The sequence below is a fragment of the Podarcis bocagei genome (assembly GCF_964188305.1).
Source record: "Podarcis bocagei genome assembly, chromosome: 15".
Lineage (NCBI taxonomy): Eukaryota > Metazoa > Chordata > Lepidosauria > Squamata > Lacertidae > Podarcis > Podarcis bocagei.
In genome coordinates, this window is record NC_138141.1 from 22,975,393 (window position 1) to 22,993,870 (window position 18,478).

Genomic DNA, 18,478 nt, shown 5'->3' on the forward strand with positions numbered 1-18,478 from the left:
ATGCATAATAAAAGGTGACACAATTTAGAAGTGGGACAAGCTGATTCCTGGATTCCCAGCTCAGGGGGTATTCCTACCAATCTCACACTTTAGCCCTGCACATGTGGCACAGTTGTCAGCTATCTCATTTCAGAGCTTCAGTGCCGTGTGATGCCAAATCCTCTTGACTGCACATTGTTCAAAGATACGGGCATCTCCATACGGTTGCAGGCATCCCATACATTTAATGTGCATTTGAAGCACATGGCTTTCTCCCCAGAGGATCCTGGAAACTATAGTTTCCCTCTCACAGAGGATTCTTTGCGGGGTGGGAACATCATGTGCTTTAAACATCTGGTGCGCATGTTGCTTAAGAAATATCAGGCATCTGCAGTTGGCTTCATAGCACAGCTGCTTGTGGGCAGCCAGTGGTTTCTCTTTTACACTGAATCCAAAATGGACATTCTCAACCTTGTTTGTCCATTCAGGACACTGACCTGCCACAGGCTGCTTTCTTGCTGGCAGCACAAGGTCACAGACCTGAGCAGCAGCATCCTGAGCAAAATATTTGAGTGAAAGGCTGAGCATGATGCAACATGCAAGTTGGCCACAATAACATCTGCACCAGATTTCTCAATGTGCTTCACACAGGTCTTCCCAGGCACTGCAACCAGTTCAGAACACAGCTGCGAGGCTGTTAGGAACACATTTCAGCCCTGCTTCCAGGCTTTCTGTTTATTTCCATTCCCAGTTTTAAAGGGCTGGTTTGGGCCTAGAAGCCCTAAACTGCAGCTGCATACCCTCCGACATTTTTCCAATGAAAATAAGGACATCCTAAGGAAAAGTGGGATATTATGGGATCAAATCAGAAACCAGGACACCTTCTGTATATTTGGGACTGTCGCTGGAAAATAGGGACACTTGGAAGGCCTGCAGCTGGGCTACTTCTAGTCCTTTAGATCGACTCCAGTTCCCATCATCCCTGGCCATTAGCTATGGTGGCTGATGGGATTTGGAGGGGAAGAGGTTGTCCACTCCTCCTCTTAACAGATCATGGGAAGGACTGCATGAACCTGCCCATTAGGCAAGGATTTTGTTATAGTTCATCTTCTGATTCCCCCACCTTCCCAAGAGATGTGGGACAGCTACCATTGACTGGGTCTTATTTGTGGTGGTGTCACATCTCTAGAGCTCCTTCCCCATGTCTGCCTGCTAAAGCTGTTTTGTTTTAAAGCAGGGGAGGGGGAATGGTGGCCCTCTAGAGGTTGTTGGACTTCAGCTCATGTCTTCTTTGACCATTGGTCATGGTGACTGGGAAAGACCGTAGCTCAGGGATCAAGTGTCTGCTTTGCCTGCAGAAGGTTCCAGGTTCAATCTCCAGCATCTCCAGGTAGGGCTGGGAATATCCATGCCTGAAATCTTGGAGAGCCGTTGACAGTCAGTGCAGTACTGACCTAGATGGTCTGACTTGCTATAATGTAGCTTCCTATGTTCCTCATTTGAGTGTCCAAAGAACATCAAGAAGGTCACAGGCTCCCCATTCCTGACTTAAGGTCACCATTGAAATGTTTCATGTTTGGCTGTGGTTTTTATTGCATACTTATACGCCTACGGAGGCGCTGGTTTGCAATAATAATAAAAAAATATTGAATAGCCTTTGCTAAAGTTTGTTTAGGCTTTCTTTAAGATGAACCCATAGCAACGAGTTGGTTAGTAAAGAAGGAATTCTGGGACTATCTCCGAATCAGCTGAGCTGTCAACACATTAGCGGTTCATGAATATATGTGTGTGTTTGTGTAACTCAGGAAGTACAACCTATTTTCCTGCGCTCACGGGTAACTTTCTCTCGGTGGAGATTTCACTTGGCCATGGGCAGCACTCTGAGTTTTGCCTTGCCATGTTCAGAGGAAGGAAGGGCAACTAATTTAGAAACATGAGCTCGAGGGTATGGCATGAAACTGGGAGCGTGCCAGCTGACTAGCATCCATAGAGTTTGGCAGGAAATAAGAGCAGAAGAAGAGCCTGCTGGATCAGGCCAATGGCCCACCTAGTATAGCATCCTGTTCTCACAGTGGCCAAGCAGATGCCTTTGGGGAACCCCCAAGCAGGACCTGAACACAACAACACTCTCCCCTCCTGCAGTTCCCAGCAACCAGAATCCAGAACTCTGACAGTGGAGGTAGAACATAGTCCCCAGGGTTAGTAGCCATTGATAGCTTTGTCCTCCATGAATTTGTCTCGTCCTCTTTGAAAGCCATGCAAGTTGGGGGCCATCACTACTTCTTGGGGGAGTGAATGCCCTATTTTAGCCATGTGCCGTATGATGAACTGCTATCCCTTTCATGAGTCTTCTAAGCCGTATCACAAACACGGCAGCTGGGCCTTGTGGTGGAGGTGGAGAAAAAGGAGATGTGATCTTGGATATGTGAACATCAAAATCCTACGTGCTGGCAAACATTGCAGTGTTGTGTTTGTGAAAATCCTGCACAACTAAGCTTCCCACAGCACTGTGAAATGCTTCCAGTGGCTTTTGACTTCCATAAGTTTGTCATGAAATTATGAAATGGGGGGGGGGAGCAGAAACTTGAATATTTGGCACTTGTTTATTTAGCCAAGCAACATAATTTTCAAGATAGCAGTGAGCCCATTGACCACACAAGAGAATCCCCGAAAAGGGGGGTGCTTTAGTTTCATAGCTTAGACATATCCATAGAAGAATCCTTAGACAACTAGTATCATTTAGTGATTAAGTGGTTTAGTATCGATTAGCTGTGAAGTCCTGAGTTTATTCATGCCACAAGCATCGGCATGTGCTCTTTGAGGAAGGCCTCTGAAATTTCACCAAGGTTTTTGCAGCTCTCTGTTAACTTGGTCCTGTTTCTCAACTGGAGCCAGTGCCTTAGGAAACCTCCATTCATCTAGGGATTTCTTTATAAAGTAAATGAATCCCAATTAGGTACTGAATTCTGTCTGCCGGTTTAGTTTGCTACAGCTTTCATTCCCCTTATTTAGTTGTTTTATCTATCCCATGAGATTTATATACCACTTAATGGGGGGGGGGGAGCCTGCATGTAAGGAAAAGAAAAATGCTCATAAAATTCAAAACTGAATGAAAACTGAAATACATCAAATTATGAGGAATGGTTGAGGGAGTTAGGTATGTTTTGCTTGGAGAAGACTGAGTGCTGATATGATAGCCATCTTCAAATATCTGAAGGGTCGTCGCATGGAGGATGGCGCAAGGTTGTTTTCTGGTGCTCTGGAGGAGAGGACCCAAACTAATGGGTTCAAATTACAAGAAAGGAGATTCCATTTAAACATCAGGGAAAACTTTCTGGTGGTAAAAGCTGCCCGATAGTGGAATGGACTACCTGGGAAGGTGATGGCCTCTCTCTCACTCACTGAAAGTTTTTAAATAGAGCTTGAGTGGCTATTTGTCAGGAGCTCTTTAGCATTTCAAGGGATTGGACTAGGCAACACTTTGGGTGTCTTTCAACTCTGCAATGCTATGATTCTATGAAATTGTTGATTAAACTCAACTATTTAAGTGACAAGCATACATAATAAAAATGGTATGCCTGGTTAGGCTTTCCTAAAGAAAAAGGATTCTAGGAAGCAAAACAAAGGCACTTGCCTAATATCAATAGGCAAGGAGTTCCAGGGAATTGATTGCTGCCACACTAGTGGGTCGATTTCTTTACTTAATTCTTTCAGTGCTCTTGCAGCGTGCTTTGAAAAAAACACTGCAAGAAAACTGGCTTTAATGTACCGTAATTTGTACAAATAATTGCATAAAGTTTCATTTTTGTCAGGTGTCCCCTAATGTGCAGGAACTCGTATGATAGCCAATGGAACGTCATACAAAAAGGTGCAACCACTATTGCATCAAGATAGCGGTCTCTCCCCCCCCCCCCATGCAGTGTTAGATCAATACAGAGGGAGATGGGGACCTGGAAATAACTTTTTAAGAGGATTGGGCACAATTATGGGGGATAAGGCTATGTTCTACGTGCTGTTGTGCTCAGGTTCTGCGTTCGGGCTTCCCATTAGGGCATCTGGTCAGTCACTGTGTGAATAGGATGCTGGACTAGATGGGCCTTTGGCCTGATCCTGCAGGGGTCTTACAAATATAAGTGGGAGAGGGCTGCTGCCTTCATGCCCTGCCCATGAGTTTTCTGGAGCCATCTGGGGAAAACAGAGATTGCTGGAATGGATGGGCCATTGGCATGGTTCAGCAGCTAGGTTCTTCTGATGTTCTTCATTCAAGATGCTGAAAGGTACCTTCTCAAATCCAGCATTTGATTTTAGAAATTCTCTTAGATTATGGAGAAGCAGAGCACAGAGAGAGGCAAATTCCAAAGAAATCCACTTATCTTTGGGGCTGTTTGACAAGCCACTGTCTCCCATGGTGGAAAGACACAAAGGCACAGAGTGGTGAATGAGTGGGACCTGCAACAAAATTTTGCAGAGCAGAGTGGGGGTTTTTTTTGGGGGGGAGAGGGGCCCTTCTCATCACACTGAAGGTTCCCCTCCCTTAAAAGATTTTTGTGCTACTGCAACCCAGTTCTATGTGGATGTTTCTATTTCAGCTATATTAGGATCAGCACTCAGACCTGAACATCGGAAATAAAGGGAATGATGGGCTTTCTGTTGTTGCCTGAAAAGCTATGGTACATTGGAATGTTTTTAAACAAAGTAAAAGAGACTGTTAGCAGAAAATTATCCGATTTTGAGGTTTTTGAGGAGCTTTCCAGCGGAAAACCATACAAAGGGTTTGACCTCTCAGATATATGAGCTTTTCTTATATTCTGAAACATGCCTTATGGATAAAACAATTGTAGGAAAATTAACTGGAATTGGAGATTGAGGACTTTTCCTATGTGAATAGTGTGAGGCAACCCACCATTTTGCTCTGCCTTGATGAGAAACAAGGAACTCATGTTAAAGTGTTCTTTCACCATGCTTTTGGGCTAATGACTAACAATGCAGTAGGTAGCCAGAGAAACCATCAACAGCGCACAGAAATGACAGGAGAAAGTCACCTGCTAATTGGCAACATGAATATCTCACCTTACAGAACTTCAGTCCTTCAACTCTCTACTCATTTACCTGGGAGTAAATCCCATTGAGCTTAGTGGGAGTAAGTAGAAATGTGTGGGGTCAATTCCAGTTGAGCCAGATTTGACAAAGTTGGTTGGGCATTTAATGTGTTCTGGGGACTGTCAGTAGTTTTGGTACACTTTAAGGTGGGCCCCAAGAGACTGATGGAAAGCCTTGCAGGGGGTGAGGGAGTGTTGAACAGCCAGGGGTATTTCCATTTGCTGAAGAGGCAAGTCACTTTTGAGAGATTTTTCTATAAAACTCAAACTGAAATCCTGCTTTGGTCCTCTTTGGTAGGACAGGAGGCAACAGCAAAAATGTCAAAACCAGCCCCCTTCCCCACCTTCTGCACTTTGGCTTGTAGCAAACCCTCTGGGTTGAAGGGGCCACTCACTTTCAAGTTTTTTTATGTCAATCTGAAAGGTTGCTTGCCTCTTCTGCAGTGCAGGTAGCGGCAGGCTTATTATTATTATTATTATTATTATTATTATTATTATTATAAAAGCCTACTCACTGCTCCTCTTTGGCTTTGCAGAATCACTTTGTCTTGCAGTCCAACTGAAGCAAGGTTGCTGTGTGGGAATGCTGATGGGCGAAACTTGCTCTGTGTGGTAATGAAACTGACTAGTCTGGCTTCGTTGTGTAAGACACTGAGGGCCAGCTCTTCCCTTTCAAAGGCACTGAAGTTGCCTTAGGAAGAACTTGCATCTCACTTTCCACTTGGGATTTCTCATGCAGTGACGGTGCCAGGAGGAATGGGCAGGAGAAGGAAAGGTCACCCTTCCCACCTCTGGCAAGCTGGGTCTGGTGTGTCAAGCCAGCAAACGCCTCTTGAGCCAGACCCACTTCCTAACCAACATTTCCAGCAGTTCAGTTGGCTTATAGCTTCAGGTCTGAAGGTGTTTACACAGTCAGAATTCCAGGGCGGTTGGCTAGTCCTGCTACACGTGACACCATCCTCCAGTTACTGTAACCAGGCTGTTTGATGTTAGATCCAATTTAATTACATTGGGCAGGTTGGCAAGAGCTTCAGGCATATCCCGATCAGAGATCTGTTCTCTGTTCCTCTGTACCAGGGCCAGGCCAGGACTGGGAGCAGGTGTTCCTGGGCTGAATGTGCTCCAACTGGGGTTCCTGAAGTTGGCAATAGCTCTGATGTGTTTAGAACAAGTCTCTGTAGCTCAGTTGGTTAGAGCATGGTGCTGATAACGCCAAGGTGGCAAGTTCGATCCCCACATGGGACAGCTGCATATTCCTGCATTGCAGGGGGTTGGTCTAGGAGCAAGAGGTAGCCTACATGATTCTCCCCTTCCCCATTTTATCACCACAACATCCCTGTGAGGTAGGCTTAGGCTGAGAGGCGGTGAATGGCCCAGGATCGTGCAGTAAGTTTTGTGGCTGAAACAAAGAACTTGAGAAAAACAAATTAAAACATCAGAGGAACTCTTGTGATGGAAAGGCCTCCTGAAATAAGCTGGATTTAACCAGATGCCTGAAACTCAGCAGTGCCAGTGGCTGCCTAACTTCTAGTGGGAGGGAGTTCCACAGAGGTGGACCCACAACTGAAGGCACAACTTCTTGTTTCAGTGATTGACTTGGGACTTACTGCGCCTAAGTTATCTACGGCTTTGTACACCAGTATAAGAGTCTTGAAAGAGACCCAGTACCTGATGGAAAACCAGTGCTTTCAACCCTGGTGTCATGTTCTGGTGGTAGACAGTTCCCATCACCAGTCTAGCTGCAGCATTCGGTACCAGCTGAAGCTTCCAGGCCAGACCCAAGGGCAGCCCCACACAGAGTGCATTGCAGTAGTCCAGTCTTGAGGTTACGTTACAACTAGATGAGGAAGCTTCATGGCGAAGGTTAGGTCTGCCAACAGCCATTAATGGATAAATGAAACCTTCATGTTAAGAGGAAGTACAGTATAGGAAAATAGAAAGCTCCCTTGTACTGAGTTGGAACGTCGGTCCATCTAGCTCAGTAGTGTCTACACTGACTGGCAGAAGCTCTCCAGTGTTTCAGGAAGGAGTCTGTCCCAGCTGTATCTGGCAATACAGGGGATTGAACCTGGGACGTTCTGGATGCAAGGCAGATATGCTACCCCTGAGCTATTGCCTTCTCAAGTGTTTCATTTATATTTTTATGTCCTCAAATAAATCATCCCCTGCCTCAGCAAGAGATTTCAAGAGTACAGTGGTACCTCAGGTTACATACGCTTCAGGTTACAGACTCTGCTAACCCAGAAATAGTGCTTCAGGTTAAGAAACTTTGCTTCAGGATGAGAACAGAAATCGTGCTCCGGCGGTGCGGTGGCAGCTGGAGGCCCCATTAGCTAAAGTGGTGCTTCAGGTTAAGAACAGTTTCAGGTTAAGTACGGACCTCTGGAACGAATTAAGTATTTAACCTGAGGTACCACTGTATATGAGTGTTCTCTGACTGCCACCATATTGGTGTTCCCAGTGAATTTGTGTACAAGTACCCAGAGTTCTGATGAGCCAGATACCAAATTCAGGGTTTATTCAATGATATTCATGCTGTTGAGGACTTGCCCCAGGAATCCATGAACTGGCACAGGAACTCCATGCAGTGAGCTACCTAGGACTGTGTGTGTATGGTGAGGTCCCTCAGCCTTAGAAGGGGAATAGTTGTATCTCTCTGTGTGTGACATCAGCCCCTGTGATTGGCAGGCAATATGAAGCCTTCAGATTGGCCAGAACTGGGATAAATACTTCCTCAGAGCTTGGCATCATGGCCATTGTTTGTCCACAGTGCAAGACCTTCTACCTATGCACTTCAAGACCCTTGACTAGGGAATCTGGTCTGGATAACCTACACTCCAGGCCCGGATCTGATACATACCCTCTCACATTTCTCCAGTGAAAATAGGGATGTCCTACGGAAAAGCGGGACATTCCGGGATCAAATTGGAAACTGGAAAATAGGGATGCTTGGAGGGCAGGGAGATATGGCTGCCCTTGAAGTCCTCTTGGCCTGCCAAACTGTTCCATGTGAGAAGGCATGGAAAAAGCATTGTCTCGCCCATCCCACAAGTACCGATTTTTAAAAGGGAGGAACTGTAGCTCAAGGATAGAGCATCTGCTTTGCATGAAGAAGGACTCGGTTCAATCCCCAGCATCTCTAGTTAGGGTTGAGAAAAAAGGTCCCGCCGGAAACCCTGGAGAGCTGCTACCACTCACTGTAGATAATACTGGGCTAGATGGACCAATGGTCCAAGTCAGTAAATGGCAGCTTCCTGTGTTCATCATTTTTAGCAAGATTTGAAGCTGCCACAAGTCACACTCTTCTGAGACGGAGCTTCACTGCTTCTTTCGAACTCCTTTGTCAACCCTTCTCATTTCCTAAACCTTCAGATTATCTTTTGTTATCCTTGGATTGGTTCTCTGCGGTCTTGTAACATGCGGGGGATATGAAAAAAGCTATGTCAATTATCTCCTTCTTGGTATGTTTGACGAGAACAATTACATATCACGGAGTTTTGCCTGATTCCGAGTGATGTCTCTTTAATGGAGAGCTCACCTGGCAAAACCGCAGAGAACAGGCACAGAGCGAGCGAGTGTTATAAATAGTGTTATTAACTGATGCAAATCACTCTCCTGTTCTCAAAAAAAAAAAAAAACCCCTCCAGGGAATTGGCTAGTGGAAGCTTATGCAAATTGTTTCTTACAAAAAAACCCCAACAAAACCCAGTACTCTTCCAGTTAGGATGCAAAGAGTTAAAAGTGACCTTCCAAAGCTATCCAGGTTTATTTAAATATGGGCTTCTTCTTTTCTGCACCTGGTTAGATACCCATTGAGAAGAAAATGTGGGACATACCTGTAGGTAAAGGTAAAGGACTCCTGCATGGTTAAGTCCAGTCAAAGGCAACTATGGGGTTGCGGCGTTCATCTCGCTTTCAGGCCAAGGGAGCTGGCATTTGTCCACAGACAGCTTTCCGGGTCATGTGGCCAGCATGACTAAACTGATTCTGGCGCAACAGAACACCATGATGGAAACCGGAGCGTACAGAAATGCTGTTTACCTTCCCATCACACCAGTACCTATTTATCTACTTGCACTGGTGTGTTTTCGAACTGCTAGGTTGGCAGGAGCTGGGACAGAGCAACAGGAGCTCACTCCATCACGGGGATTGGAACTCCTGGCCTTCCAATCAGCAAGCCCAAGAGGCTCAGTGGTTTAGACCACAGAGCCACCCACTCCCAATATGTGGGACATAGGCTGCATTCACACAGCAGTTCATTCCCTGTCCCCAAAGTTTCCCTAACCATTAATTTTCGTGTTATAGTTGAGCTTTCACGTCATGTAAAAGCCACTTGCAGCAAAGTAATGGAATATAGTGAATGTTCAGTACTCATTCCTGTATTTTTAAACTGCATTTGCAGCCCCCTTAACCAGGAAAATTGAGGGAGTAAAGTGACAAAATCTGGGGTGATATGCAGGCATGCAGCTCTTCCCTGGTGTTTTCATGGGGGAGAAGAAGCAGGCATGTGCAGAAAAGACAGGGGTGTAGTGATGTTGTTCAATGACTTCTGTTACTATGCTGCACCACACCCGCCAGTGTGAATGAAATTTAGTACAGTGTGCCAGTATTTCGGTCAAAAAGCCACCGTTCCACAATGCAACAGGTACTGCAGAGTGAAAGGAATGTTAGAAAATGGGATAGAAACACCAGCATTATAATCAGGAAAACAAATGCCACATTCCCCGCATCTGAATGTGCCCATATTCTATGATGGGTCGCAAGCCTCCAAATTCATACATGGTGAATTCTGGTAAATGAAGATCTGGAATCCAGGACCCTGGCGGCAGGGACAGTAATTTCCAGGGTAAATTGCTTAAAATCATAGTCATGAAAGAAAGACCAATGCCAAATTGAGTGGGGGCAAAATGGTCCATCTATTGGCCCATCTCAGTATTGTCTACACTGACTGGTAGCAGCTCTCCAGAGTTTCAGCCAAGTGTCTCCCCCAGCCTGTCCTGGAGATGCCAGTGATTGAACCTGAGGCCTTCTGCATTCAAAGCAGATGCTCTAATCACTGAGCTGTGGTCCGCTGAGCGATTGGCAGTACCTTAGATATCAGCCAAATGCCTACATTAGGGAGAATCATTCTTCCTGGCTGTTAGGCTCAAGGTGTCATCATGGAGCAGTTTTTTTCCTCCTGGGTTTCCCCAGTCTCAAGAAGGAAAGCCCATCTGGAAAGGCCTGTTCCTGTTCTCCAGCCTTTGCCATCCATCTTGCCTGACCTATGATCAGGAAAATGAATGAAGGAGAAGTCTCAAAAGATGAATGGAGGCACAGAAGATGAATGGAGAGGGGAGAGACACAGAGGGAAGGAGGGCACAGCATTGCCCAAGCTTATGAATATTCCTGAGGCTGGATGTGTAGGAACTGGGGATTCAAAAGCTTGGTGGTATATTACAGTGGTACCTTGGGTTACAAACGCTTCAGGTTACAGACACTCCAGGTTACAGACTCCGCTAACCCAGAAATAGTACCTCGGGTTAAGAACTTTGCTTCAGGATGAGAACAGAAATTGTGCAGCAGGATGCCCCATTAGCTAAAGTGGTGCTTCAGGTTAAGAACAGTTTCAGGTTAAGAATGGACCTCCGGAACGAATTAAGTTCTTATCCTGAGGTACCACTGTATTATAATGACACACTCATTGAAGAGGCACTCTGCTCTGCTCTGCTATTAAAACCAGCTTGCTTCACATTTTTAGATATCAAGATGAGTGGTGATGTGGCAGATTCCACAGATTCGCAACATGAAGGCAGTCACATAGAACCTGGTAAGACAGTTTCTCTTTTCCCAGTCCCCTGGGCTTTAGTTCCAGCTCAGGGCATTGGCAGGTGGAGTTCAAAAGGAGGGCTCAATTGTGACAGCTTCCTCATAAACCTTCTCCCATAATATTTGGAGCCATTATCACTTTATTACACAGAAGCATGATGAAATGAGAGAGCAGGGCACAGGTTTCTCAGTTCATTACAGGTAGTTTTGATCCCTGCAATGCCAGTTTAAAGATTCCCGTTGGCTATTTCAGTGATATATGGCCCCAACCAAACAGAATGAACCAGACAAACCTCTCCCGTTTCCCGCTAAACCTTCCAGCTTGGGCCAAAGTCTCCATGTTGGCCCAGCTCAAAGGCAACCCGTCCAGAAGATTTTGCTGGTTGCAATATCACCATCTTAACCATCAGAAACTCAAGCAAGGTGAGGTCATCCTGACATGCTAATAGTGTGTTAATAAAGCCCAAACAAGAACAGGGAAAACCCTTTGTGGGTTATTAAGGTCAAAGCAGTTTTCGTAATGCAGGGCTTTTTCCTTCCGGATGAATAAGTGCTATTTTCAAAAGGCTTAGGGGGCCTCTGTCTTTTAACACTGAAAACCCACAAGCAGTGTCAGCCCCACAGCTGACTCACACAGAGTGTTTGGCAAAACAGGCTACCATCCATGATTTTTTCCTTCATCTCCAAGGAATTATTCTGCTTCTGTTGTTCAGTTTCTTGGGGACCTTGATTTGGAGAGTGTTTATACCTCTAAATATCACACCAGTCAAACAGAAAATCTTTCAAACTTGCGAGCATTTGCTCACTCTTTGTCCAGAGGTACACTCTAGAACTCCTAAGCTCGCACTAAAAATATCACATCAAATTTTGTGCTTTTTTCCCCCCCAGTGTCGGGGCAAAACACAAAAGGTGTGTTTGTATCTCATACTAAGTTTCTGCCAGGTCTAAATCTTAGCACAAGGTGGGGAACCATCTACTCCTGGGCTAGTATATTGGCCCACCAGACTTTTCTATGTCACCTGTGCCTTTCCTGAATTGGCACTTCCCATCCCAACTCTCTCTGTTTTTCTTTCTTAGATTTAGGTCCTACCTGCATTATACCTTTAAGGAAGTATCATACCACCTTAAACAGTCATAGCTTCCCCAAAGAATTCTGGGGGGGTGCAATTTGTTAAGGGTGTTTTTGAGAGTTATTAGGAGTCCCCTATTCACCTCACAGTACTACAATTCCCAGAGCTCCCTAGGAAAAGGGATTGATTGCTAGTCCGCTTCAAGAAATAGCTCTGTGAAGGGAATGGAGGTCTCTATTTCACATGATGATGTCTACTCGTTAGCAAGTCCTTACTCCCAGGTTAAGTGTGTACACAGTTGCCATTGTTGTCCAGGTGTTCGTGAATGAATATTATTATCTGCCTTGAGGGCTCTGTGTGGATAGGAAGGGCAGGGGACAGATTTTTATTTTTATTTTTGCTGTCAGTCACCTTATCCTGCATCAGAATTGGCAAGACTTCATGGTCACATCGTCATATTCAGTGCATGATCTCTAATTGGCACAGAGTGAGGGCATTCAGACATTTCCCCCCTCACTCCGAATTGGCGCTGTTGGCCCTCAGTGAGATTGTCATGGCCATTTAGGACTGCAAAGAATGTGCTGTGCGGGAATAAAGTAGGTGATACAAGGGAGGGTTTCAAGGGTTACACAATGTGTGTGTGTGTTCAAAAAATGCCAGTTTTTGTTTGCACATATGAACAATTTCCACCCGCATGGCTGTAGTGTCCTCCTCATCCCACCCATGGGTGCCAGGGGATTTTCTGGCAACATTCGTAGTGAGGGCTGGGGAGGCACAGCGGGCTCTGCTCACCCTCTGTGTCCCACTCCTCCTGGTACATGTGCGTGCCCATGTGCCCCAAGCACCAGCAAACCATGCTATGCCACTGCTGGGTGCAGAGCCTCGGGGGTGCCACAGGGGGCAGCGCAGCAATGTTTCAGAATGGAAGGCGAGAGGTGGGGGCACTGGATTTTGGCATCGCTGAAATTTGAGACACCAGGGTCTGCCACTGGGGCAATCGATTGCTACTAACCTTAATGGCTCAACTCTGCCTTGATGGTTGGACACAGTAATGCTTCTGAATGCTATTTGCTGGAAGCCACAGGAGGAGGGGAGAGGGCTCTTGGGCTCAGGTCCTGCTTGTGGGTTTCCCATAGGCATCCAGTTGGCCGCTGCGAAAACAGGGTGCAGGCTGAGATGGTAATGCAACAGGCTCTTCTGATGTTCAGACCTGAGGTTTTATCTGGCCGAGATGAGTAGCAGGGAATAGCAGGGCTGTGCAGGAAAGGCAGGCTAGAGCTGAAGCCTGACAGCACACTGCAGTCAAGGTTGTGTCCTGGCCTGAACTGTGTGCCGCGAATCTACTCAAGGCACTGCAGGTTGGCCAATGGTGCGGCAGATGTTACTCCAAGCGCCCTGTTTATGCACACATCATCAAATGGGTTGAAAGCCCCAATTTAATTAAATCTCATGCCCCTGGACACACTTCTTGAGTCGCTGCCAAGCGTGTCTTTGAGCTAGCCACTTCCAGAGATATTTCAGCAAGAGGAAATAGAGCCAACAAGGTTTGTAAAATGCCAATTTGACAGACTTTGCGCTCCAGGGTCTGGGAGGTGGTGGAGGTGTTGCACCAACCTAATTGGCTGTTAAATTGGTTAAAAAAAAATCCTAGCTTAGATTAGCCTTAGCTTGTAGTTTGCTGGTACATAGCCAAAGTCACTTTGCTTTTTAGAGTCACGGATTTGCTTTTTGGAGTCACGCAGTGACTTGCTTTTTGGAGTTAGCTTCAATTAGGAGTAAACTGCTCCATCACATTTTATTTTTAAAATAGGAAGAACGGAGGAGGGAGATTGCAAATATGAAAAGGGGTTAAATTAAGTGTCTTCCACTAAGGTAAAAAAACTGGTTCTTCTGTAGCTGTTAAGCAGTATAAGCCATGCAGCCCTGACCTACTTTAACATCTTCTGTTTGAAGGGCCGATACAGGAGGAATTCTGTCTTCAAGTGGGAGGCAATGCGGGGGGAGAGATGTATTGTATTTCAATTGAAATGAGAGTCATCTTTCTAAATTGGCATCTATATATCTAAATCAACACATGCAAATATTTTTGCAAATCTTCATTGTTATTATTTTTTGATGTATGGATCACCTTTTCCATATGCCTCAAGGCTATCTGCAGGCATCCCATTAAAAACAGCTTGAAATGGTTTTTGAAACAGTACAAAAACAACTTGGGGATAGCTTTAAAAGCAATGCAAAATGATTGCCCAAGGCAGAGACCTTTTCATCCAGGTCTCTCTTCTCTTCCGTTTTGTGATACTTTTTGTAATTTTTGGTGGTGTGTATGTGTTTGATGGAAGGGAGGGAGGTAGGAGAAGATTATAGTAGTTCTTTCTAAATTTGCATCCATACAAAATTTATGCAACTTGGTGTGTTTTTTCCTGCCCCCTCTTTTTGGGGTGATGCATTTTCTGGGCTTGGGCTATGTGTAAAGAGCCACGGGGGGGGGGGGAGCTGTGAAATCAATATAGTAATCATTCCTAAATTTGCACCTATGCTTATAAATTAGTCTGTGCAAATTTGTGCCCCCTTTCCTCCTCTTTTTAGCATACCTTTTCCTTTTCTTCACTAGAGGTGTTTTTCAAAAGCTCCACTTAATGGAAAGATCAGATGAATTCTGAAAAAAAGCAGAAAGATAAAAGCAGGCCAATTTATTGGGTAGGGGAGCATGCCACACATTCTTGGTTTTAGTCCTTTGAAAAAGACTCAGAGGCAGCTTCCATGAATCCCCATACTAAACGACCAAGCTAGGTGTAGGGTCTGGGGTGCGAAGATGGACAGTGCTCTGAGGGCATGTGAAGAGTGCAGTTCCCTTGTGAAATAATCACACCTGCTGGCTCCACTCATGGAGCTAAACTTCACGTTTGAAGCTTAGCATTCCCAAGAAGCTTACTCTGTTTCTCTTTCAACAAAATTAACTTATCCAGAGGATCAAAGGGCTAAGTTGAGGACCCTCTAGACATTGTTTTTATTGTGACTTCATCAACACTGGTATGCATGGTTCTACATGATCTTCCTTTCAAAACTGTTTGCAGCTGCAAGCATTTCAGGGCAGGCACCCTCCGTTTCCAACCAGTGCATGTCTCACAACTTCCAGTTGAAGGTTCGCAATTTTCCTGGAAACATAAGAAGAGCCTGCTGGATCAGGCCAGTGGTGGATCAGGTCCAGCATCAAAGTGGCCAAGTAGATGCCTATGGGAAGCCTGCACTCAAGAATTGAACGCAACAGCGCTCTGCCCACCTGTGATTCCCAACAACTGTTATTCAGAGGTGGATCATGGTCATCATAGCTAGTATCTCTTGATGGCCTTCTCCTCCTTGAATGTGGCAGGTCCTCTTTTAAAGCCATCCAAGTTTATGGGCATCACTGCCTCCTGTAGGAGCGAGTTCCATGATTTAACTACAAATGTCAAGAATTACTTTCTTTTCTGCAGTGGCTCCCCGTTTGTGGCATGCTCTCCCCAGGGACGTTTGTCTGGCACCTTCATTATACATCTTTAGGTGCCAAGCAAAAAACACGTTCATCTTTCACCAGGCCTTTTCCTGATTAATGTTCTACAGCCTTTCAAATGTGTTTTGGGGTGCTATTGTTTTGTTGTTTTTGTTTTCGCTGCTTATTTGTGGTTTTTATCTTGTGTTCTTATCTTCTGGCCCGCCCTGAGATCTTTTGATGAAGGGAAATATATAAATCTAATAGATCTAATAACCCACAAGCAGCCTAGTTGCATGTTCATGAGTTTTAGTGTTGTGAAAGAGGGGAGGAGAGAGAGAGAGAGAGAGAGAGAGAGAGAGAGAGAGAGAGAGAGAGAAACCACTATCCACATTCATACCACAGAAGTTCTGAGTAGTGACACTGGCAGCAGTATTGCAGCTTTTGTTGCATTATAATGCAAGAATACCACTCAAAATGGCAATAATGCAGGAAGCCTTGTAGAGCATCTAATAAAACAGAATGATGTGTGACTCTTCTTGCCTAAATCTGCCCCTAATGTACTAAGGCTGCATTCAAGGCATGCTGCAGAATACACCCACAATAAACCCCCAGCTATCTGGAGGGACCCTTCCTGCATGTAACCGAAACCCTACTATTTCCAGCCCCATGAGAGCCTCCTTTTACCACCTGACTACCTCTGAGTCCTTTGGACTACAACTTCCATCAGCCCCAGCTGCCTGGGAAGGCGGCAGGTTGGTGAAGACTGCCTTAGATAATGAGAGAAGGTTGGTAAATGAGCCAGTCCCTTGAAGCTTGCATCCAAAGCCTCTACTGCGTGGATCTCTGTGGTGAGATAGGGTGTATTGTGCTGTTTCTCCCCCCACTCCCACCCTTCTCTGGAAGGCAACATCAGGGAGTGGAGCTCCTGAGGTTGTTGCTTGTCTTCAGCTGTGCCCTGTTTCCCTGTGAACCTTGTACAACCGAAAACCTGGTTTCCACAGGCCTGGGAAAGCAGGAATTAGCTCTCAGCTATTTCACCAATTGTTTTTAATTGATACTGGAAAGGAAGATGGGGGGTTGCTATGCATTTTATTCCCCTTCCACTGAGAAGGGCTACCCTGTGTCCTGACAACCTCTTCTCTCCCCCTCCCATCTCTCTCTCTCCCATCGACTGCCCCAGAAAAGCTGGGACATCCTGTTTTCCCCACAAGGGCATGGCAACAATGTTGGGCACCTTGCTCTTGTGCAATTTCAGGCCACAACTCACCCTGGGGGGGGATGTGTTTTCCAGATCTGCAATCTCACATAGAGCCCCCAAACACACCTTTTTTTTGGCACGGTGCCCCCCAAGTGCTTTTTCAGGTCAACAATCTCATACGGCACTCCAAAACTCACATTTTAAGGGGGTGTCCCCTTTGGGGAGACCCTGATTGTCTTGCCCCTCCCTAACTGATATGCCCAAAGCTAGTAGGCTGAGGATTCTGTCTCTGTGGCAACCTTTGGCTCTATCTGCTTCTGATCGATTGCAACAACACAGTTCCTCGCCAAGAGGAATGACTTCTCTTTGATATGGGATGGGATGCAGGGAGGGGGAGAGAAAGTCCTCTCTCTTTTTTAGTTTAAACCATAAACCAGGCAGGGAGGGAGCATTTCAAACACACCTGCCACAATAACGGAATGACTGCAGGGCATTGCGAGTTTCTTCTCTCTCCGCCACTGGGCAGGTGGGGAGCTGTTGCAATATCCCATAGAGCAGATTTGGGCAAATTTCAGCTGCTGGGCTTTTTTGGGAAAGTGTGCTTGTGTTTGTGCTGCAGCTGATGGTAGTGAAACCAACTGGTACTGCCCAGCTCTTGACAGGCAGTGGTCCGTAGTATATTTTGCCTGGAAACAGAGGCCTTGTTCTCACTGATGTCAAGTAGTGCAGGTGGATCATTTTACACCGGGGTGAATGGACCCCATTTTTTAAAAAACGTAATGAGTATTTTAGCGGTGAGGATGTCAGGGACATCTTGTGGCCCTCTGATTCTTTCTGCCAGGCCCTCAGGACTCACCACAGGTCACACTGTATGCCAAATTCATGCCTCCTTTGTCCCTCTCTGGGCACCTATGTGTGGGTGTTTGCTAGCAATGTTCAGATATAATATTGTTCCAACCAAGCAGGGTTTGTGGGAATGTATGTTATTTATTACCAGGGACAAACCCTGTTTATGATCCTGGAAAATCACTGTCCTTATTTATTCCTCTTTGTCGGAGGAGTCTTGATAGTATTTTAAAGCCAATTGCTACCATTGTCATTACTCAGGGCTCAGCTCCCCCCTCAGTTTCTCTGGAAGATAAATGGGGAATAGTGGTGTCAGGAAAAGCAAGAGTCCAGCTAAATCAGGCCAATTGCCCATCTAGTCCAGCAACCTATTCTCACAGTTGCCAACCAGATGCCCCAATGGGAAACCTACAAACAGAACATTCTCCTCCACTGTGGTTTCCAGCGAGTGATATTCAGAAGTATTACAGCCTCTGGTCAGGGCTTATTCCTGCTCTTTCCAGACAGTGGTCCATGATTTAATGCTCCGTATCTGAGTGTGGGACGTGGGTGGTGCTGTGGGTTAAACCACAGAGCCTAGGACTTGCCAATCAGAAGGTCATTGGTTCGAATCCCCATGAAGGGGTGAGCTCCCGTTGCCTGGTCCCAGCTCCTGCCAACCTAGCAGTTTGAAAGCATGTCAAAGTGCAAATAGATAAATAGGTACTGCTCCAGCGGGAAGGTAAACAGCATTTCCATGCGCTGCTCTGGTTCGCCAGAAGCGGCTTAGTCATGCTGGCCACATGACCCGGAAGCTGTCTGCGGACAAACGCCGGCTCCCTCGGCCAATAAAGTGAGATGAGCGCCGTAACCCCAGAACCGGTCACGACTGGACCTAATGGTCAGGGGTCCCTTTACCTTTATCTGAGGGGGGGGGGGTCTGCCCCAAACTTTCCCCACAAAAACCCTTTCTTTAAAGCTGAATTGGAGCAAACGACAATTCGGATTTTCCACAGATTGACATTTG

At 45.9% G+C, this 18,478-nt stretch overlaps 1 protein-coding gene across 2 annotated transcripts in view; it reads left to right on the forward strand.

Moving 5' to 3' along the window:
• The window catches only part of POU2F3 (POU class 2 homeobox 3), a 90,947-nt gene that overhangs the window by 1,431 nt on the left and 71,038 nt on the right, over positions 1–18,478 (forward strand). The window contains exon 2 of one of the 2 annotated variants that reach the window (XM_081172681.1): positions 10,819–10,887. The exons of the other annotated variant lie outside the window; for it this stretch is intronic. Within the exon in view, the coding sequence (XP_081028807.1) occupies positions 10,819–10,887 (69 nt within the window). The remainder of the gene's footprint in view (positions 1–10,818; positions 10,888–18,478) is intronic. 2 annotated transcript variants of the gene reach the window in all.